This window comes from Dipodomys ordii, unplaced genomic scaffold, assembly GCF_000151885.1.
Source record: "Dipodomys ordii isolate 6190 unplaced genomic scaffold, Dord_2.0 Scaffold14, whole genome shotgun sequence".
Lineage (NCBI taxonomy): Eukaryota > Metazoa > Chordata > Mammalia > Rodentia > Heteromyidae > Dipodomys > Dipodomys ordii.
This window is the reverse complement of record NW_012267230.1, coordinates 688699-712232: the sequence shown is the minus strand read 5'-3', so window position 1 is coordinate 712232 and position 23534 is coordinate 688699. Positions and strand designations below refer to the sequence as shown.

At 41.5% G+C, this 23534-nt stretch overlaps 1 protein-coding gene across 1 annotated transcript in view; it reads right to left on the bottom strand.

The window, feature by feature from the left end:
* Window positions 1-139: 139 nt before the first annotated feature.
* The window catches only part of LOC105982209 (cytochrome b-c1 complex subunit 2, mitochondrial), a 24341-nt gene continuing 946 nt past the window's right edge, over window positions 140-23534 (bottom strand). The window contains exons 2-14 of the mRNA XM_013011743.1: window positions 20632-20715; window positions 20389-20538; window positions 18639-18703; window positions 16467-16523; window positions 16116-16240; window positions 12724-12821; window positions 10296-10353; window positions 7350-7445; window positions 6922-7121; window positions 5680-5760; window positions 4594-4670; window positions 2560-2713; window positions 140-389 (exon numbers count right to left, since the gene is read on the bottom strand). Of these exons, the coding sequence (XP_012867197.1) occupies window positions 306-389; window positions 2560-2713; window positions 4594-4670; window positions 5680-5760; window positions 6922-7121; window positions 7350-7445; window positions 10296-10353; window positions 12724-12821; window positions 16116-16240; window positions 16467-16523; window positions 18639-18703; window positions 20389-20538; window positions 20632-20715 (1329 nt within the window). The 3' untranslated portion in view covers window positions 140-305. The remainder of the gene's footprint in view (window positions 390-2559; window positions 2714-4593; window positions 4671-5679; window positions 5761-6921; window positions 7122-7349; window positions 7446-10295; window positions 10354-12723; window positions 12822-16115; window positions 16241-16466; window positions 16524-18638; window positions 18704-20388; window positions 20539-20631; window positions 20716-23534) is intronic.

Sequence of the window (23534 nt, the reverse complement as noted above, 5' to 3'; positions counted from 1 at the left end):
ATAGCCACTTAGCTTTAATTTTAATAGTTTCTGGTAATTCTTCACTAATACTAGTTGATGTAATCACTCTATTACTGTGAACTTTACAGAATATAAAACAAACATATAATAAATATTTAACTAGAAAAAATGCAAGAAAAACACTTAAGCAGATTGTTTTATTGTCTCTAGGTCATTGAGATAATGACCTGTATTTATGCTTTAGGTATTTCACTTCACTGAGAAAAAGATACATGTTAAGAGACTTTTGATGCTGAAGGGTTTCTCTGAAAATGTTTCTCTGCCCTGCCATGAGAGCTTCCAGGTTACAACTCATCGACAAAAGGGGTAGTGGCCAAATTTCCACTTGCTGACATTGACTTCTTGCCAGAAATAAACTTCTTTGCAGCCTTTGAATAAACAAACAAAGACAAAATTAAAAGAAATACGTTTACATCAAGCAGATAAAATGTCATTTCAACCAGTTTAAGGCTAGGACATTCTAATGTAGCAACTCTGTAAGAGCCTCATATAATTACTATGAGATGGCTAGTACATTATTTTATTTAAATATGATCATATGTGAAACTGATCAAGTGAGATAAAAATCTCATAATCTAAGTCAGGGCAGAATGGTTTAGGCAAAACTGCACTTGATTCTGTATTATAATGGCAATTAGTCTGCATGAATCAAAAATACACTGATTGTTAACAAATTTTATGTCTTTTTTGGGGGGAGGGGTGGGTGAGGTTTTGCTATGTAGCCTCAAGACTGGCCTTAAATTCATGATCCTCCTGCCTAGGACTTCCAAGTGCTGGGATTCTAGGTGAGCGCCATCATGTCTACAAGTCTTGGTCCTTTTTTTTTTGCCAGTCCTGGGGCTTGAACTCAGGGCCTGGGCGCTGTCCCTGAGCTTCTTTTGCTCAAGGCTGGCATTCTACCACTTGAGCCACAGCACTACTTCTGGCCTTTTCTGTTTGTGATACTGAGGAATTGAACCCAGGGTTTCATGCTAGGCAAGAACTCTACCACTAAGCCAGTCCTAGCCCTTGTCCATTTTTTTTGATGGGAGAGTGGTATTGGGATTCAAACTCAGAACTTTTTATGTGGCAGGCATTTTTGAGCCAGGCTCTCAGAAGGCGCATATATATATATATAGTGGCACCATGGTTTGAACTCAGTACCTCTTACTTGGTAAGGTGTCCTCTATGTTATATGAGATACACTCCCACCCCAGTTCCAATATTCTTTATGCCACCTTTAAATTCAAAAGCCAGTTAAGCATCATATAGCAAGGCAAGTCTCTGCCTAAGAGAGAACTTTGACATCTGTGGTAGAAAAGGAGTGTTTTAAATGTGGGAATGACTGTGGAAAATGCACTGATTTCTCTTTATTCTGTAGTCCCCATGCTTAGTAGGCAGAGCAAAAAGACAAGGGAAATCCTAGCTTCTGAAACAACTTGTTCTTATAGGATAGAACAGCAGATGTGGGAAAAAAAAAACCCAAAACACTAACAAAAGAGCCTGCAGGAGATTATCTAATGCTGAAAAGCTGGATGGTGAAGGTTTGGCAAGATGATTATTTGGGGTAAAGAGAAAAGGCAGCAATTTATTTAAGTTGAATCATATGAAATTGTCAGTGTTTAGATCTTATTGACTGCTCAGTTTACATTGCTTTAATTTAATGGTCATTTCTTTAAAGAGAAAGCTACATGCAAGTTAGCAAGGAAGTTATTTCTTTTTTTTTTTTTTTGGGTCTGGTTGTGGGGCCTGAACTCTGGGTCTGGGCGCTGTCCCTCAGCTCTTCAGCTCAAGGCTAGCACTCTACCACTTGAGCCACAGCACCACTTCTGGCTTTTTTTCTTTTTGCTTATGTGGTGCTGAGGAATCGAACCCAGGGCTTCAGGCATGCAAGGCAAGCGCTCTACCACTGAGCCACCTTCCCAGCCAGGAGGCTATTTCTTTTTTTATTTTTTTAGCATTTTTTTTTTTAATTGTAAAGATACTATACAGAGGGTTACAGTTACATGAGTGAGGTAATGAGTACACTTCCTCTTGAACATTGTTAGCCCCTCCATTGTTTTCCCCCTACCACCCCCCCCCCCCCCCCCTCCCCGAAGTTCTTTTTTTTTTTTTTGATTGTGATTAAGTGATTACATAATTTCTAAGTCACAAGTTCATTCTAACTTTCCTGGAGCAAATTGTCTATCGCAGTCTGTAATATATAACAGTGTTCACATGTTATATACCATATATGTGATCAGCAGCATGGGGATATTTAGTAGTGGTTCAACCAGATGAGTGGGAGTTCTTTGTTTCTTAAGTCCTGTTAGTTTTGTCATATCACCTAACATTTTGGATTTAGCATCCACTTATCAGGGAGACCATGTACCGTTTGTCTCTTCGCTCTTGGCTTACCTCGCTCAACATGATTCCTTCTAGCTCCATCCATTTCAAGGAGGCTATTTCTTGATGTGCCTCCTGCCTCTACTCTCGCCAGAGGCAGATGGAGCCTAAGGAAACTTAGGAACTAGATCATTAAGGTCAGATTCTCTATACTTAAGATTTCATCTTGCTTACATTTATGACATCAGAATCGGTGACAGTGTCAATTTGCTGAAGGGTGGCAGGGGGTGGCACATAGGAACCGGCAATGAGAGACTGGGACCCAACTTCATCTAGGAAACCCTCAGAAGATTCCACTGACATTAGGTATCCAGCTTTCAGCTTCTTCCTGGCAGATAAAAGGCAGAAGTCAGTCTTATGCAGCAAAGCAGTTATAAAACATGTACCTCAAATTCTGCAACAATGTTTTGGTAAATAAGCTGCAGGCCTCTGTTCTCAATTTCTTCTGTTCACAAAACACTTTTTTTTTTCTCCTGTCCTGGGGCTTGAATTCAGGACCTGGACACTGTCCCCAAGCTTCTTTTTGCTCAAGGCTAGCGGATTTACCGTTTTGAGCTACAGTCCCACTTCCGGCTTTTTCTGAGTCATTTGCTGGAAATGAGAAGCTCATGGGCTTTATTGCCCAAGATGGCTTCAAACCATGATGCTCAGATCTCAGCCTCCTAAGTCACTAGGATTACATGTGTGAGCCACCGGTGCCTAGTTCAAGGAATTTTTAAATTTACACTATTTGGAAACACCAAACTGAAAATAGAATGCCTTTTGATTTTGGACTAGAACTTGATCTAGGTACAAACAGATTTATATGGGTATGTGTCTGTGCTAGTCCTGAGGCTTGAACTCAGGGCCTTGGTGCTGTCCCTTAGTTTTTCTTCTCAAGGCTGGTGCTCTACTCCTTGAGCTATAGCTCCTGGTCCATCTTTTTTTAAGTGGTTAATGGGATTTTCCTGTCTGGGTTGGCTTTGAACCATGATCCTCAGATCTCAACCTCCTGAGTAGCTAGGATTACAGGTATGAGGCACTAGTGCCTGGGTTAGGAGCAACTATTTTCACATGAGATTTTGTTTCATGGAGCAATTCCTGCCTTATGATATATTGAGAGATAACTGCAGGCTTCTTTCTCTATTGAAGTGATTCCCAACCTCTATGGGCTGTCACTTTCCACTGAGACTGTTGCCTGTCCATTACATACATACATATATACATAGATACACACATATACACATATATATGCACACAGATACATTATCTAACATACATACGTATCCCCCACCTAATGCTATTTCTCTGCTGAGTTTGTCTTAATGAGGGTAGGACTTGATGTGAAAATATTGATAAAACAAGTCTTCTGCTAAACCTTAGAGCTTAAATATGGGCACAGAAGCATTCATTTGTAATAAAATATGACAAGGGTCTGGGAATGTGGCTTAGTGGCAGAGTGCTTGTCTAGCATGCATGAAGCCCTGGGTTCAATTCTTCAGTACAACATAAATGGAACAATTCCTCAGTACAGAAAAGGCTGGAGGCTTGAACTCTGGGCCTGGATGCTGTCCCTGAGCCTGTCTTCAGCTCAAGGTGAGTACTGTTTCTGAGCTCTTTTTGCTTGAGGCTAGCACTCTACCACTTTGAGCTACAGCACCACTTCTGGTTTTCTGAACTTTCCTGCCTGGGCTGACTTTCAACTGTGATCCTCCAACCTCAGCCTCCTGAATAGCCAGGATTACAGATGTGAGTCACCAGTGCCCATCCAGCCCTGCCTGTTGCTACTTATTTTGGAGATGGAATCTTGTAGACTTTTCTTCTCAGACTGGCTTTCAACCGTGATCCTCTGGATCTTAGCCTCTTGAGTTGGATTACAGGCATGAGCTACCAGTGTCTAGCTTGTTTATTATTTTTAAATATTTTTTATTGTGAAGCTACTGTACAGAGGGGTTACAGTAACATGAGTAAGGTAATGAGTACATTTTCTATCAAACATTGTTACCCCCTCCTCTGTTTTTCCCCTACCATCCTATCAAGTTTATTTTTTTTACCTACTTTTGTGATGCTGGGCATCAAGCTCAAGACCTTGCTAGGCAAGCACTCTATCAGAGCCCTAGCTTTCTCTTCCCCTTTTCATACTTTGCTGTACACAATCCTTATGAACATGTACGAAAACAACTTCCAAATAACTAAAACATGAAATACATAGCTGCTATGGACACTTACTTGGCATTTTGGACATCTGTACTGGTAAGTGTGCCTTGAGAAATTGCTTTTACTTGGTTGTAGGCAGTTTTGATAACCTAGGACAGACAGTAAAAGTTGGTTATCTTTGCTTGGTACCAGAGTCTCCTGTGGTATCACTCCTTTACTAAAGCAAAATACAGCATGGAAGGTTACTTTCAGAAACACCAGTATCTATTTGGAAAGAAAAAACCCCAAAACCCAGTATTAACCATTTCTTTCTGGGCCTCCCTATATACCTATTTCTCTGCCATTTCCCTTAGTCATTTGCCAGATAAATGGTGGTGTTTCCCAGCACCTGTGAAAACAGTTATCTATCTGTCTGTCTGTCTAGCTTTTTGGTGCTGGTCCAAGGGCTTGAACTCAGGGCCTACGTGTTGTCCCTTAGCTTTTTTGCTCAAGGCTAGAGCTCTGTTGCTGGCTTTTTTTTGCTGGTTAATTGGCGGTAAGTCTCATGGACTTTTCCTGCCCAGGCTGGCTCTGAACTAGAATCCTTAGATCTCAGCCTCCTGAGTACCTAGGATTATAGGCATGAGCCACTAGAACCCAGCTTGGGATCTGAAATTTAGGTATGCCACTTATCTGACTAGAACACACTCCTTGCTTTCCTAAAGTATAAATACATTCTTTAAAATTTTCCCAAAGCAGATGTACTTCAAATGATATCACGCCCAGAGGGCATTAACAAATCATTGCATTCAAACATTTCATACATCTGCAGTAGTGAGATATGAACTCAGTACACTTGCTGGGTTACATGCTCTATCACTTGAATTATGCCCCAAGTAGTTTTGCTTTTAGTACTTTTTTTTTTTTTTTTCTTTTTCCCCCGATATAGGGTCTTAAGTGTCTGCCTGGACTGGCCTCAGATTGCATTCCAAGTAGTTGAGATCACAGGTGTGTGCCACTGAGTCTGCCCTTTACTGGCTTTTTGCTTAACCAGCCTTCAACTGTGATCCTTGTCTCTGCCTGCCCAGTAACTGGGATGACAGATATGTACCATGGTGCCATATTTAATTACAAACATGTTAATAGAGGAAAACTTGAGAGTTGAGTTTGCCAACTTACATCCCCAGCAGCTGCAGCCTGGGAGATAGTGTAAATCCCAAAGAGTCCAGAATCTGAGTAACTGGCATTAAAAGCAGAAACCTGCAATACAATATAACATGATTGTATGACGTTCTGCCACGTAAAACTGCACAATTTCCCTAAGGCTATCTATACACAAGTCCTGTTCCTTTGCAGTTTAAGTGAGACAATTCATTACCTTTTAAAGGCACAGTGATGAAAGTTATATAGTTTACCCTGGACAACAATGCCTACTCATTAAGCAACACTTTGTTGGTTTATAATCATAACACTTTGTTGCTTTATGTAACACTTTACATTCTCTGATTTCTAAGCATTTAATTCCACTTTCTATAAAAGAATTTAAAAATCAATACTTTTTTTTTCTTTTTTTGTGCCAGTCCTGGGGTTTTAACTCAGGGCCTGGGCACTGTCCCTGAGCTTCTTTTGTTCAAGGGTAGCACTCTACCACTTGAGTCACAGCTCTACTTCCAGCTTTTTGGGGGTTAACTCAGGCTGGCTTTGAACTAGATTTCAGCCTCCTGAGTAGCTAGGATTACAGGTTTGAGCCACCAAGGCCTAGCTAATGACAATGTATTTTTAATAGATCCACGAAGGGAGGAGAATCAAACCTGGCTGTCTTTTCAATTGTATACTTTTTTTGTTGTTGTTGTTGGTTGTGGGGCTTGAATTTTGGGCCTGGGCACTGTTCCTTAGCTCTTCAGCTCAAAGCTAACGCTCTAACACTTGAGCCACAGTGGCACTTCTGGTGGTTTATTAGAGATAAGAATCTCATAGAGGGCTGGGAAGGTGGCTCAGTGGTAGAGCGGCTTGCTTGCCTTGCATGCATGAGGCCCTGGGTTCGATTCCTCAGCACCACATAAGCAAAAAGGAAAAAGCCGGAAGTGGCACTGTGGCTCAAGTGGTAGAGCGCTAGCCTTGAGCTGAAGAGCTGAGGGACAGCGCCCAGGCCCAGAGTTCAGGCCCGGACCCCACCCCCCCCAAAAAAAAAAAAAAGAAAAAAATCTCATAGAGTTTCCTTCCCGGCTGGCTTTGAATCATGATCCTCAGATCTCATCCCCCTGAGTAGCTAGGATTATAGGCGTGAGTCACCAGTGCCCAGTGTATACATATTTTTTATTTATCTTAAAATGTAAGAGCAGGCTAGCATTAGGAGAAGCTGAAGAGGATTCATCAGAAATACTGAGAACAAAAGATGAACTGCCAACTGCTTACACTCACATCAAAGGGCTGCTGACTTCCCTTGGCGACGGCCTGGTGGAGGAGGCTGGTGCTGCTGCTGCCCCTCTTGACATGAGGCCCAGCGCCCAGGACATGCTGAAGAACACTGAAAGCATTTGCTTCCGTACTTCCTATGGCTGCACTTTCTGCTACAAGAGCAGCGTGGACAAGGCTGTCTCCATTCTGCTCTCGAATTTCACCTGGAGCCAGGTAAGGAAAGGGGAAGGAAGGAGGTGGTAGGTTACCATTGGTTTTACTCCACTGTATTCCCTATGACACAGATTAGGCTTTCCTGTTGCCCTGAGCTTTCCTACCCTCATACATCACAGAGCATGTGCAACACCACAGCCATTTAATTATCTTCTTCTGTAATGATAGTAAATTAATCAAACCACCCCAGCATACTATTCTAGCCAGGAAATGCTTACCTCCAAGGTATTTAGCTTTGGGAATAGATAAGCCAAGCCCCCCTCGCATGTTCAGAAATTGTTCAGCTACTTGCTTTAGAATGGGATGGCTCACACCTATGTGAAAAGAAACAGAAAAAAAGCTAGAGCCAGATTTTCTAAAACACACATATGCTCTGATTGATTCAATTTGGGCACCAGTAGTGCATGCTTGTAACTCTTGATAATCAGGAGGCTGAGATCTGAGGATCATGGTTTGAAGCCAGGCTAGGCAGACAAATTCAAGAGATTCATCTCTCCAACTAACCAACATAAAGCTGGAAGTGGAGGAGTGGCTCATGTGGTAGAAGACCAGTTTGAGTGAAAGAGCTGCATGAGAACACAAGGCCCTGAGCTTGGGCCTCATTACTGGCACAAAACAAAACCAAAACCTCAAACTCAAAAGACGTATGACTATAAAATTCAAATATGAAGCCAGGCACTGGTGGCTCATGCCTGTAATCCTAGCAACTTAGGAGGCTGAGATCTGAGGATCCTGGTTCAAAGCCAGTCTGGGCAGGAACACCATGAGAGTCTTATTTCCAACTATCCACCAGAAAACTGGAAGTGGCACTGGCTCAAGTGGTAGAGCACTAGCCTTGAGCTGAAGAGCTGAGGGACAGCACCCAGGCCCAGAGTTCAAGCCCCATGACCGAAAAAAAAAAGAAAGAAAGAAAGAGAAAGAAAGAAAGAAAGAGATAGAAAGAAAGAAAGAAGGAAAGAAAGAGCAAGCAAGCAAGAAAGATCTCCCACTGTGACCTCACTGGTTTACTTCAAACCTTAACCTTCAAATCTCAGCCTCCTCAAGAGCTAGCGTTATGGACAACCACCAAATCATTTTGCTTTTTTTAATGTTTTTTTTTTCTTTTCAATTTACTATTTCTTTTCTTTCTTTTTTTAATGTGGTACCAAGAATTGAACCCAGGGCTTTATGCATGGTGGGTAAGCACTCTACCATTAAGCCACATTCCCAGGCTTCCAAACCTGTTTTTTGATGGCTACTTTTAGAACAGGGTCTTGCTTCCCACCTGAGTGTTTCTGAGCCTATTTTAGGTTTCCTGTTATTGCTAGCATCAAATGTGTACAGCACTGCATACAGCTTCCCTCCAGAGAGATGGGAGTCTCTCAGAGTTTCCTTTCCTTAACTGGCCTGGAATCACAATCTTCCCAAACTCAATATCCCAGGTAGCTTGAGATAATGGCATGCATCATTGTGCCCAGCTATAGGTTGAGAATGGGGTCTCGTAATCTTCTCTGCCTGAGTTGGCCTTCAACCATAATCCTTTCAATCTCAGCCTCCCAAAAGCTAGGATTCCACTGATGTATAATTCATCAATAACTTCCTGATGAACATCTGCATGTTTCAAATAGTTGGCTATTAAAATAATATTGTACTAAACACCAAAGGACACTGCCAATAGTGAGTAGACTGTACTGGCGGCATGGCTCAGGGGTAAAGTGCCTTCCTATCAAGTACAAAGTCCTGATTTAAATCCTAGTACCACCCAAAAAAGAAAAAAACCAAAAACTGAACAAACCACCATGAAATAAAAAAAAAAAGAAAAAAGTAAGTCACATATCTGATAAGGGTCTATCTAGTTAGCTTCAAAAATACATAAAGGATCCTTACAACTACAAATTTAAGAAAACCTAGTTGAAAATACTGGGCAAAGGACTTTGTACAGATATTTCTACAAAGAAGCTATAGAGATGGCCAAAGCAACACAAGAAAAGCTGATCACTGTTATCTGTCATTAGGCCGCTCTGACACTTCCTACCACTATGATGGGCACACTCAGGAAGATCGTTATCCATGTTTGTCCTGCAATTCTACTCATAAGAATTAAAAGAGGTGTACCAAGAAAAACTTAAAAATGTCTGATTCCTCTAGGCAAAATGCCCAGAATAGTCCAATCTAGACAGAAAAACATTCTGAAATTAAATAATAGATAATCTGAAATTATTTTTTTAAAATCCCATAGACTGCATACTAAAAGGGTTAATTTTACAGAAACTATAAGCTAACGAATTGTATTTTCTTTTTTTTTTTTTAAAGAAATGTACTCTTTTTTTTTTTTTGGGTCCGGTCGTGGAGCCTGAACTCTGGGCCTGGGTGCTGTCCCTCAGCTCTTCAGCTCAAGGCTAGCACTCTACCACTTCAGCCACAACGCCACTTCCGGCTTTTTTATTTTTGCTTATGTGGTGCTGAGGAATCGAACCCAGGGCCTCAGGCATGCAAGGCAAGCGCTCTGCCACTGAGCCACCTTCCCAGCCCACGAATTGTATTTTCAACTAACAACTATCATATTGCAATTATACTCTCTTGCTAGCCTTAAGTTGTGATCTTCCCAATTTCTGCCTCCCAAGTAGTTGAGATGATGGGCACACCTGACAAGACCAATTATACTCCTTTTTTTGTTTTCTTTTCAGTGCTGGAGATCAAATCTATGGCCTCATATATGTTAGGCAAGTATTCTACCACAGAGCTGTATTCCTACCCTGGGACTTGAACTCAGGGCCTGGGCACTGTGCCTGAGCTTCTTTTGCTCAAGGCTACCATGTGAACCACAATGCTACTTTCAGCTTTTTCTGTTTATATGGTACTGAGGAATTGAACCCAGTGTTTCATGCATGCTAGACAAGCACTCTACCACTAAGCTACATTCCCAGCCTGTACATTCCTGTTTAAGTTGTACTTCTTTTTAAAAGATAGGTCTACAAAAACTTTTTGCTTAGAAAAATCCACCCTTGTTACATGCTTTGCAAATGCTATAGACTGTAGGGGAGCAAGTGGTTTACATATTTATTACATATTTTTGGTCTGACATATGAATTTCCAAATTCTGTTCAATCTCATGCTCACACAGTCACATTTTAAGGGACTGCTCTTTGGGAAGCAAACTGATAGGCAAGCATTTCCCAACTTACCAATTCCAATCAAAGCCATTCTTGCACTGGTAAAATGGTTCTGAACAAAGAAATGCAACTGAGGAAGTAAAGAACACTCATTAGGATATAGTATAAAAATGAAAAGCTATAAAAGATACAAGTGCAGTATGGCAGAAATTAATCTCCAGGCTTAAATGTTGCTCCTATAGGGGCTGGGATGGTGGCTTAGTGGTAGAGTGCTCACCTTGAGCTGAAGAGCTGAGAGACAGCACCCAGGCCCAGAGTTCAGGCCCAAGACAAACCAAAAAAAAAAAAAAAAAGTTGCTTAGGAAGCCAAGACTGAAGAATCATGAGTTTGAGGCCAGTCTATACTATGTAATAAAAACCCTTTTCTCCCTTCCACTCTACAAAAAAAACTCTAATACTCAATGGTAGTCATGGTTTCACAACTTTGTACCATGTACGGTATGTGAGTTGCATGTAAATAAGGCTGTTACTAAAAAAAAAAAAAAAAGACTAGAGTATACTAGCTTGAATCTGAAACCACAGACAAAGTTCTGGGTTTTCATTATTTTGTGGTTGAAGGAGCACACACAGTTTTGTTTGTTGTTTAGTATAGGGATTGATGAAGCACAGTCCACATTCCATGGGGATCTAACATAACTGTATCACAACACCTGTCTCATGTTTTTGGTTGGTCATGGGGCTTGAACTTGAACTCTGGGCCTGGGGCACTGTCCCTGAGTGTTTCAGCTTAAGGCTAGCACCCTACCACTTGAACCACATAGCACCGCTTCTGATTTTTCTGGTGGCTAATTGGAGGTAAGAGTCTCACAGTTTCCTGCTCGGGCTGGCTTTGAACTGTGACCTTCAGATCTCAGCCTCCTGAGTAGCTACAATTTACAGGTGTGAGCTACTGGCACCTGGCGTGTCTTTCATTTTGTTGTTGTTGTCGGTTGTGGGGCTTGACCTCTAGGCCTGGGCTCTGTCTCTCAGCTCTTCAGCTCAAGGCTAGCACTCTACCACTTGAATCACAGTGCCATTTCTGGTTTTCTGGTGGTTAATTGGAGATAAGAGTCTCATAGACTTTCTTGCCTGAGTTGGCTTTGACCTGGGATCCTCAGATCTCAGCTTCCTGAGTAGCTAGGATTACAGGTGTGAGCCACCGGCTAGGGAACTTAAAAATCAAGACAAAGACTATTACTGTTTCTCGTGCCTCTATCTTGTTTCAGAGTTCCATATCTGAGGATCAGTGAGATTTGGGAATTATGGATTATGCTTTTACTTTAGGCTTGATATACAAAAGTAAAACATTCTCAACAAGAGTGGCATTGCCTTTTAGGGGCTGAAAATTGTTTCACTCATTCTAAACAAATATGCATCTAGTACATGAGTAGATTTATAGTACTCTAATGTTAAACAAATTCACAGGAGAGGTTTAGAGAAAGGCTACCTGGAAAAGGAAGTAACCGATGAGAAACTCTGACTCAGGCTTTAATCAACTTATCAGAAGCTATGCTCTGAAATGGTGGATACCTATGAAGCCATATTCTTTCTATTGATGTTGTTCTGCCAAAGCTGCCATTTTTCTAAGTAGTCTACCAAGTTCTTTAGTATTCCCTTTAGGTTAGGGGCACATTTAATAAAAACACTAACTTCGAAATAACCGAATCATCTGTATTTGTAACTTTTATTTATTTTTCTTGGTTTTGGTACTCGGGTTTGAACTCAGCGTCTAGGCACTGTTCCTGAGTATTTTGCTCATGCTACACTATTTGAGCCACAGCTTACTTCCAAAGTTTCGTTGGATAATTGGAGATAAGAATCTCACAAACTTCCCTGCCTGGGTTGGCTTTGAACAAGATTCTCAGATTTTAGCCTCCTTAGTAGTCTGATTACAGGCATATACCTCTAGCATCCAGCTTTACCTATGTATTATTATATTTACATGGAGAGACTAAATGTATCTAGTCAAGTAAATTATTGTGATATTTAATCACTTAATTGCTTACAAAAGATGCATACACATAGAAAAGGGTATAAAGAGATACAAAGGCTTAAAAACTTTTAAAAAGATTATACAAAAAAATCGGACAGAATTTTAGTTAAAAACCATATTCATGAGGGAAAAAAAAGCAAGTAAGCTGAAATTTGTTCAACTTAGGAAGTAAACTCTGGGCCTGGGCGCTGTCCCTCAGCTCTTCAGCTCAAGGCAAGTGCTCTACCACTTGAGCCACAGCGCCACTTCCGGTTTTCTGGTGGTTTATTGGAGATAGGAGTCTCACGGTCTCTCCTGCCCGGGCTGGCTTTGAACCATGATCCTCAGATCTCAGCCTCCTGAGTAGCTAGGATTACAGGCGTGAGCCACCAGCTCCCAGCTTCAGCAAACACCTTGAAATGCTAGTTGAATGTCCAATTTACCGTGAAAACAAGCGCATTTTCAAATACTCCATGTTTTATTCATTACCTCCTCTGATGTCACTTTTCCAATCCGATAGTCAGGACAGTACAAGGAGTTACCCAAGGCATTCTTGTAAGCAATAGCATGCAAATTCTCAATGACACCTATGAGACAGAAAAGCAGAGTATTTCTACATAAATTTGGGACTTAAATATTAGGAGGACTTGACATTTATTAACAGTCTATCCCCAGCAATTGTTAAAATTCTTCCATTTGAATGTACCAGGGAGAATTATAAGCACCTATGGTAGCTGCTTTGATGTACTAATCTATTTAAACACTTTTTTGGGGGGTAGTAGTCCTGGGACTTGAACTCAGGGCCTTGGCACTGTCCCTGAGCAATTTTCTCAAGGCTAGTGCTCTACCACTTTTCTGCAGCTAACTGGAGATAAAAAATCTCACAGGCTTTCCTGCCCAGGATAGCTTCAAACTGTGATCTTCAAATCTCAGCTTCCTGAGTAGCTAGGATTACAGGCATGAGCCACTGGTGCTCAGCTTACCTGAACACTTTCTAACTTGAACACACTAGTATCACCAGGAAAGTGTAAAAGCTTGGTTTCAGGAGTTCTGAATCTAGTTATGATTTTGCTACCACCTTGCCATTTATCTTTTTTTTTTTTTTTCTGCCAGTCCTGAGGCTTGAACTCAGGATCTGGGCACTGTCCCTAAGCTTCTTTTTGCTCAAGGCTAGCTCTCTATCACTAGAGCCACTGCACTACTTCCAGCCTTTTCTGTTTATGTGGTACGGAGGAATCAAACCCAGGGCTTCATGCATGAAGCACTGTACCACTAAGCCCTAATATGAACTTCTTATTTTTCTTTTTGGTCAGTCATGGGGCTTGAACTCAGGGCCTGGCCGCTGTTCCTGAGCTCTTTTTTGCTCAAGACTAGTGCTCTACCACTTTGAGCCACAGTGCCACTTCCACCTTGCTGTATGTCTTTGGGCAACTTGTTCAACCTGAATTCTAATTCCTTCCAGGTTCCCTCTCTAGGTAATGCAGGCACTGCCAGAGTACTGGGAGCTATAAGTTAGCTATACATTAAAGGCTACTGTCAACCTAGACTTATTCTTCATTGGTACCCTGGCACCATGCTTGTATTCCTGCTTCCTTTCCCTGCTGGAGTTTTATTTTCTACATCTTCTCATTAGCTAGGCAATCCTCCTGATTCCAGGCACCGTACTAGGTGCTGGAAATATTGACAAGTAGTTACAATGCCAACTGACCTTCAAGGCAATGGGACTATTAAAGAATAAACAGGGGCCTATGTGCTTTTCTGAGCTTTTGTGCTCAAGGCTAGTGCTCTACCACTTGAGCCACAGCTCCACCTCTCACCCCAACTGCGTGTTTAATTGGAGATAAGAGTCTACCCAGGCTAGCTTTGAATCTTGATTGATCCTCAGGTGTCAGCCTTGAGTAGCTAGGATTACAGATGTGAATTACTGGCACCTGTCTCTATACACTTTCTGTATCACTTTAAATGAAGAACAAGGGCCGGGTGCTGGTAGCTCATGCCTGTAATCCTAGCTACTCAGGAGGCTGAGATCTGAGGATCACAGTTCCAAGCCAGCCTGGGCAGGAAAGTCTGTGAGACTCTGATCTCCAATAAACCACTCGAAAACCAGAAGTGGTATTGTAGCTCAAGTGGTAGAGCACTTGCCTTGAGCTGAAGAGCTAAGGGATAGCACCCAAGCCCAGAGTTCAAGCCCCATGAACGACAAAAAAAAAAAAAAAAAGAATAAGGATTATCTCTGGGTTTTCATGTCAAAAGCATCATTGCCAAGGAATGTGGAAGACAATTATAGTTGTACAACTAAAGATGGAGCCTCCAGCCTCCAGGAGACCACATGGTAACTGTCAAAAAATAGGAGGGTTGGGGGGGCGGTGGGAGGAGGATTGGGTGGGTGGGGAGGATGGGAAGGGATAACAAAGGAGGAGGCTACAATGCTTGATAAGAAATGTACTCATTATCTTGCCCATGTAATTGTAACCCCTCTGTACAGTATTTTCACAATAAAAAAAAAAGAATCAACATAAAAAAAAGAAAAGAAAATAGGAGGGTTAGAACCTCCAGGATGACAACTACGTAGGTGCTTCTGTGACAGTAAGCATCACCATGAGTTACTATTAGCAATGTGAACCAAACACTTGCTGTGTTCTAGACATTCACAGGATTGTGAAAGGCCTGTGTGTTCAGGTGAGCTCTGCAGCTGATATACTGAACATTCTGCTCCAACCAGAAGTCATTTACTTTTAAAAACTAGCAGTGCTTTACCTTAGTTAGGAAGATGTACCTGTCAAAATTACATAAATTAAATATTCAGTATGAATACAAAGAAGTTCTCATTAAAAAAAAATCAAGTAGCTAGTCTCTGAAATTCCAAGTACAGAAGTTAATTGAACAATAGTAGAACAATAAATAATGACCGGAGTAGCAAAAGCAAACTGCTTGTTGGATTTGGTATAAATGAAACAATTTAAAAAAATCCACAGAATACATAAATGGATACACTAAACTATAACCCTTGTTATACAACCATTCAAAGGTAAAAAAGAAAAAGGTAAAAAAGTGTCTTTAGTACATTTTCCCAACAAGTAAAAATGTTTAAAAACAGGTAACTATTTTAATATAAATACAATCACACTTTATAAAAACAAGCTGGATACTAGTAGCTTCTCAAGAGGCTGAGATCTAAGTTTGAAACAAGCTTGGGCAGGAAAGCTCAGGAGACTCTTATCTCTAATTAACCACCAAAACACTGGAAGTGGAGCCTTGACTCAAGTGGTAGAGTGCTAGCCTTGAGCAAAAAGGCTCAGAGACAGTGTCCAGGCCTTGAGTTTAAACCCCAGGACATGGGCTGGGAAGGTGGCTCAGTGGTAGAGTGCTAGCCTCGCATGCATGAGCCCTGGATTCGATTCCTCAGCACCACATAAGCAGAAAAAGCCAGAAGTGGCTGCTGTGGCTCAAATGGTAGAGCGCTAGCCTTGAGGTGAAGAGCTGAGGGACAGCGCCAAGGCCCAGAGTTCAGGCCACAAGACCGACCAAAAAAAAAACAAAAAACCTCAGGACAGGTAAAAATCAACCATCCTCCCCCTGCAAAAAAGCCAACACCACCCTCCTAAACATGGAATGAAAACTATCTAGTATTCTATAATCAATTTGTTTACGAATGAAAACTAGTATTCTATAATCAATTTATGTACTATTAAAAAGCAAATAAATAAAAGAACACAGAATGTACTTATACAGCTTACCAAATATTTGGAAAAGATAATTTCAAACCTAAGTAGGAAAAAAGTTTCAATAGAAATGTTTTTTTACCCCTCTACAAACTGATCTTCACAAAAGCTAGCATCTAGAAACAAGCGAACATTTCAAAAACAAAAACAAAAACTTACGAGCCTGTGGATTCTGAAAAGCTGCAGCTTTGTCGATCTTTAACTGAGACTGAAGGGCTGCTACTTCCCAACGACGGAACTCAGGTGCAGTGGTGACATTGAGCAGGAACTCCATTAGAATCTCACTGTAGAAGACATCCAGGCAAGAGTCCTAGGTTAAAATTTTAAAACTGATATACAAGATACTACTTCACTAGAATCTTCTCTGTATTACCTTTTAGTATTTGTGGTTAGCGTGCTATGAGGACAAGGTTTGTGAATAATAACCTAAACCAAAGTCAGACTTTAAAAGTCTTTAAAGTCAGACTTCTGACTTTAAAAGCAGGTGTAATGAACACATAAGGTACTTACATATCATCCCGCATGCACTCCACACGGTATGCCAGATTTTCTCTGGTTGCGGTCACACTGAATTGGAAATAAATTATAGTCAATTATCTGAATCAGAATAAAATTTTCCTTGGATCTTCTTTATTCTATTAGCCAACTCCTTTGCCAAGTTTGGAATATTATAAAGAAGTACAAATAAGGGTAGGTACTGGTGGCTCATGCCTGTAATCCTAGCTACTGAGGAGGCTAAGATCTGAGGATCACGGTTTGAAGCCAGCCTGGGCAAGAAACTCTGTGAGACTGCAATAAACTACCCAAAAAAGCCAGGAGTGGCATTGTGGCTCAGGTGGTAGAGTGCTTGCCTTGAGCAAAAGAAGCTCAGGGACAGTGCCTAGGCCCAGAGTTCAAGTCCTAGGACTGGTTAAAAAAAAAAAAAAGGCTGGAGGTGTAACTTAAGTGGTAAAATGCCAGCTTAGCAACCATTAGGCCCGAGGTCAAACCCTGGTAACCACCTCCCCCCTCCCCCAACACACACACAAAGAGAATTGTGGTCCAAGCCAGTCTTGGCAAAAGTGAGATTCCTTCGTCTCAAAAATAACCATAGCAAAAAGGCTGGAGGCATAGCTTAAGCAGAAAAGCATTGTTGTGGCAAGCACAAAGCCCTGAGTTCAAAACTCAGTACCACTAAAAAAAAATATGTTGCATTAAAAATGTCTAACATATCAACCTTAACTAGGAATTCAATTTTGACCATGCTACAACCTGGATGAGCCCTGTAAACCTTATACTAAATAATTTACAAAATTGCATGATTTCACTTATTCAAGGAACCCTAAAATAATCAAATTATAGACAGAAAACAAGACTGTAGTTGCCAGGGGTTCAGGCACAAATGGGAATTAGCCAGACACTTAATTAAAAAAAAGTTTTGTTTTTTTTTAGCCAGTGCTGGTGCTTGAACACAGCCTTCTGCTGGTTAATTGGAGTCTTTCAGATTTATCTGCTTGTGCTGGCTTTGAACTCTGATCCTCAGATCTCAGTCCAGTTAAAAAAAAAAAAGGTAAAAATTTATGCAATCCATACTTTGCAATAATAAAAAAAAAGAGGCAAAGAAAGTTGAAGATCTCTGTGTCTCTCCCAGGCTCATTCTCCTCTACTCTAGAAATGAGTTTGTGTTCAAATTCTTCCATGCAAACTCACAGATCTAGCTCACTTCCAGCTATGGAGAAGTCCTATCATATGACTATTTCATGTTATCCATTTCCCTGAAATGGATACTTAAATAGTTTCTAGTCTTTACAAAGGTAAATAATAACTTTGTACATATAGATGAATAATGGTTGGATCTGAACAGTATGAGACATTTCCTGATTATTTTCTAAGCAGTTGTGCCAATTTACATTTCCACAACACAAGATTCTCTACTTCCCATATTCTATCAAATTAAAAGAAAGAATCTGATGGGTGTGAAGTTGTATTTCACTGTTACTATAATGACAAAGACTTGTTTCTGGCTTTCTTTTCTAGAAATAGCCTTTTCTTTTTCTCCATTCTTTTTCTTTCATTGTTTTCTCACAGTCATTTTTCCAAATAGAAATTCTTTTCATGTTATATAAATTGCTAATATCTACTCTGAATTTTTTCTCCCCCTCGGTTGTGGGGATTGAACTCTGGGCCTGGGCGCTGTCCCTGTGCTCTTCAGCTCAAGGTGAGCGCTCTACCGCTTGAACCACAGAGCCACTTCCAGTTTTCTTTTGTTCTTTTTTTTTTTTTGTCGGTTGTGGGGCCTGAACTCTGGGCCTGGGCGTTGACCCCCAGCTCTTCAGCTGTAGACCAGCGCTCTACCACTTGAGCCTCAGCCCTACTTCCAGTCTTTTCTGCTTATGTGGTGCTGAGAAATTGAACCGAGGGCCTCATGCATGCAAAACAAGCACTCTACCACTGAGCTACCTTCCCAGTGCCCACTTCCAGTTTTCTAGTGGTTTAATGGAGATAAGAGTCTCATGGACTTTCCTGTCCATGCTGGCTTTGAACCGTGATCCACAGATCTCAGCCTCCTGAGTATCTAGAATTACAGGCGTGAGCCACAGGTGCCCAGATCTACTCCGAACTTTACCACCTTGGTAACAGAAACGTTTCCTTAAAACTGAGCACCTTCAGGTGTTTTTATTACTTATTGGTTATTTAACTAACCTTAATTTACCACCAACTGCTTCAATTCCCCGGGTTATCTTGAAAGATGAAGCTCCTTTTGTAGTCTTGAAAAAGAAAGAATATATTCTTAGTAGTTCTTCAATGTTATGATTGCCATATATCATTCTTTTTATTATATTAAAATCTATTGTCTGTTATTAGCAATTTTAGCTAACAATGATCAGACAAAGTTCATCAAAAAGCACAAGTGGGCCAGGTGTTGGTGGCTCATGCCTGTAATTCTAGCAACTCAGAAGGCTGAGATCTGAGGATAGTGGTTTGAAGCTAGCCCTGACAGGAAAGTCCAGAGACTCTTACAGATTCTAATTAATTATCAAAAAAGCCAGAAGTGGAGATGTGGCTTATGTGGTAGAGTGCTAGCACAGTAACTCAGGGACAATGCCCAGGCCTTGAGGTTAAGCCCCAGGATTGGAATGAACACATGAACACACACACACACACCCACCCCTTGTTTCTTTGTGATAGGGTCTTGCTATAGCACACACACACACACACACACACACACACACACACACACACACACACACACACACACGTTTCTTTGTGATAGGGTCTTGCTATATAGCCCAGGGTGGTCTACAGTTTGCTAGGTAGCCCTGGCTCACCGGGCACTTTAGGTCCTCCTGCCTCACCCTCCTGGCTACCAGGACTATAGACTTGGTTTAGGTTTGTTTGTTGTTTGTTTGTTTTTTGTTGGTTGTGGGGCTTGGGCACTGACCCTGAGGCTCTTTTACTCAAGGCTAACACTCTACCACTTGAGCCATAGTGTCACTTCCAGCTTTTTCTGTGATTAATTGGAGGTAAGAGTCTCACTAACTTCTCTGCCCAGGGTGTCAACAAAAGGCAATCCTGATTTTAGCCTTCTGAGTAGCTAGGATTAAAAGTGAGCCAGAGCTCAGCTTTGGCTTAGAGTTTTACATAAAGTATGTAAGTTTACTAGAATGTTTAATTTATTCTGAAAAAATTGTATATGGGAAAGGAAATTATTTTCAATTTTTGACTTTAAGTTTTTTATTTTTTTCTGATTTCTTATGTTCTAACACTAGCATTTAGAAGGACATTAATTTACTGGTTCTCTAGCAAATAACAAGAGTTTTAACGCAGGGGTTTCCCATTTTATATTAGAGGATGTTATTGAGTTGAAGTGTCCCTCCAAAATTCCTGTTCATTCAGAATCTGGGAAGGCATCTTTTTTTTTTTTTAAATATTTGCTTTATTGTTATTATAAAGGTAATATATAGAGGGACTACACTTACATGAGTCAAGTAATGACTTGTGCAGTGTCTGGGAAGACAGCTTTATCTAGAAACAGGGTCAGTGCAGATCATTTAAGATGAAGTTTACACTAGATTAGGGTTGACCTTAAATCTAACAGGACATATGTCCTCATATAGACACTCCTGAACTCTGGGCCTGGGCGCTGTCCCTCAGCTCTTCAGCTCAAGGCTAGCGCTCTACCACTTGAGCCACAGCGCCACTTCCAGCTTTTTTTCTTTTTGCTTATGTGGTGCTGGGGAATCGAACCCAGGGCCTCATGCATGCAAGGCAAGCGCTCTACCACCGAGCCACCTTCCCAGCCCCAGGATACATTTCTTTTGTTTAAGCCTCTCCAGTTTGTGGCAATTTCAACAGGCAGCTCTAGGAAGCCAACATAAAGCTTTAGTTTTCCTTTCTCATAGGGCCACCCTCGGGCAGCATTTCCAAACACTGAAATAATAAAGATACTTACCAAATTAGATGCAAGACGAAGCAAATGAGAGGTTCCAAGGTTGCTGAAGTCCTCATTTCTACTGCTGGCTTTAATGAACAAACCAATTCTTGAGATAGGAGCATAGTTTTCCAAAGACGCGATCACCAAACCATTTGGTAATTTGGTGAACTGCAGTCAAGATAAAGCAGAGATAGTATAGGTATCTCTATTATCATGGAGAATAAAGTCTAAAGGGGTCCAGAGCAAAACAATGGGACTTACCTCAAGGTCTTGAGGCCGCAGAGGTGTTCCTGTAGGGCCAGCTGCGGCTTTAACTTTGGGGGCAACTTTGAGGGAATAAAATCTCTAAACACACAAAAAAGAGATGTTACATGTTTTAGACAATAATAGTGCTTTACATAAAGGCACTGTTTCTTAGTTTGCCAATGATACCGTGTTCATCAGTAAAAAAGAGCAAGAACAACCTTCTAGAGGGTAACTACCGCCAAGGAGCTGATAACACATGGTTTTATTAACCCACTGGTTTAATGGCTTGGTTTTAATATAAGCCAATTTGGGGCTGGAGGTTCAGTACTGGGGTTTGAGTTCTATGTCTTGTGCTTGCTAGACAAGTACTATACTTGAGTCAAGTCTCCAGCCTTGGTTTTTTTGGAGTCTATGTAGCCCAGGCTGAACTCAAACCTGCAATCACCCTGACTCAGCTGCCGATATATTGGATTTACAGATTATGCCACCATGCCCAGCGTAAGCCACTCTAAAACATCTACTTATTTTTGATTTATTCTCTATGTTCACCATTTTTAGGGAGAGGGGTCTTTTCTCTTTAGATACTGGAGATTAAACCCAGGGTATTGTGCTTGCTAGGCAAGCACTTTGCCACTGAACTACATGGTCCATGTTCACATTTTATTGAAGAATCTGTATTTCCTTTTTTGTTTTATTTTTTGCTGCCAGTCCAAGAGCTTGAATTCAGGGCCTGAGCTTTTGTGCTCAAGGCTAGTGTTCTACCACTAGAGGAACAGCTCCACTTCTGGTGCACAGACTGGGCTGGAAAGGTGGCTCAGTGGTAGAGCGCTTGCCTTGCATGCATGAGGCCCTGGGTTCGATTCCTCAGCACCACATAAGCAAAAAGAAAAAAGCCAGAAGTGGCACTGTGGCTCAAGTGGTAGAGCGCTAGCCTTGAGCTGAAGAGCTGAGGGACAGCGCCCAGGCCCAGAGTTCAGGCCCCACGACCGCCCCCCCCTCCCCAAAAGTTGCACAGACTTTCCTTCTGGCTTTGAACTGCGATACTCAGACTTGAGCCTCCTGAGTATCCTAGAACTATAGGTGTGAGCCACTCCCAGCAAATACTTTTTTTTTTTGGTTGGTGTTTGAACTCAGCCTGGGCATTGTCCCTTAGCTTTCTCACTTAAGGCTAGTGCCCTGCCACTTAGCCACAGTTCCACTTTTTCCTTTACCTTTGAACTATTTCTTATTCAAGTTTCAAGTGATTCTGGAATTTTTGAAAATATGTCTGATTGCTATGTCAACATGTCAACATCCTTCTGTTGATATTAGTACCTCTGTTTCCCTAAACTGCCCAACCAGTCTCGCCTTATAAGTTTTTTCCAATTGAAATGACTTCGTTGCCTTAATTAGGTTGGCAACCTTTAAAGAACAAGTATACCAACTTCCTCAGAATATTTCCACAGCAAGACCACATAACCAAGGGTCTTACTTTCTTTGACTAAACGACTCTGTCATCCTGAGATCAACAATAGATTTACCCACAGAAGATTCTGAATATAAAATGCAGTCAATGATATGCTACAAAGTTTCTATTAAATATCAGATAATGTGTTTGCTTTGGGCCTCTGATTTCTCAAATAACACATGAGCACAGAAATTGAAATAAACTTATTCTCGTGTAAAATTAGAAACATAAATAATTGCTTTAAAGTTTACTGCAATTTTCTCCCTTTGGCCCTCAACAATTGTTAACTTTGAGCTCTTTTTTTTTTAATAGAATGGAATGGAGGCAAAAGGGGTGGAGGTAGACTTTTGCCAGTGTTGTTGGGCTGCCTAGGAAGCTGTCTTTTTTGTCCACGATTAGGATTCAAACTCAGTATCTGAGGCTTTCCTTCACTGGTTGGCACTCTACCACCTGAGCCATACCTCCAATTCTCAGAAAGGGTTCATCTAGACAAGCCAGGTAGACAATAGCCAAAATTTGCATAATTACAGTACATACACTTAACCACAAAGCACACACTATTCCCAGGTTTGGTCTTCTGCATTCCCCACTAGCAGGGTTTCTCAACCCAGAAGTTTCGGCATTAGGGCTGCATAATTCTTGGGGCCTTTTTTTTGGTGCCAGTATTGGCACTGTCTCTTAGGTTTTTTCTCAAAATTGTTGCTCTATACTTTGAGCCACATCTTCACGCTCAGCTTTTTGGTGGTTTGTGGCAGCAAGAGTTTCATGGACTTTTGCGCTCAGGCTGGCTTGGGACTGTGATTCTCAGCCTCCTGAGTAGCTAGAATTACAGGAGCGTGGGGTGGGAGCAGTTTTTGTGCATTGCCCTTTCCCCTAAGAAGTTGTTGCTCATAAAACTGCCTCAAGGTAACTGTTCATTGGAGACCAATTATCCTTTGCCCAAGGTTAAGCGGTGTTCATCTCTTGATAACCACAGCTTCACAGTGATAAACCACTGTTGTTATTGCTGTTTTTTTTTCCTAAGGGGCAGCTTTTATTTAATTTGGTTTTCAAGGGGGGAGACATTGTTAAGTACCTCTGAGACAGACCAAAAGTATTCCTATAATAGCACACGTCATATCGACACAATTAGGTTCCAAGCACTGTGATAAGGCTCTGTAATGTATGTGTGTGTGTGTGTGTGTGTGTGCACGCGCGCGCCCATCCTGGGTCCTGAGCATGGGAGCTCAAGGCTGGCGCTCTTCCACTTGAACCACAGCTCCACTTCAAGCTTTTTGGTGGCTAACTGGAGATGAAGGTCTCAAGGCTTTCCTAGCCCGGGGCTGGCTTTGAACTGTTATCCTCAGATCTCGGCCTCTGGAGTAACTAAAAGCACGGCAGTGGTGAGCCGCCAGGGCCAGGAGCGTTTACCCGGGAGGACAGAGCGTGGTCAGCGACGAAGCGAGGGCAGCGAGGGCCGAGGCGGCCTCCC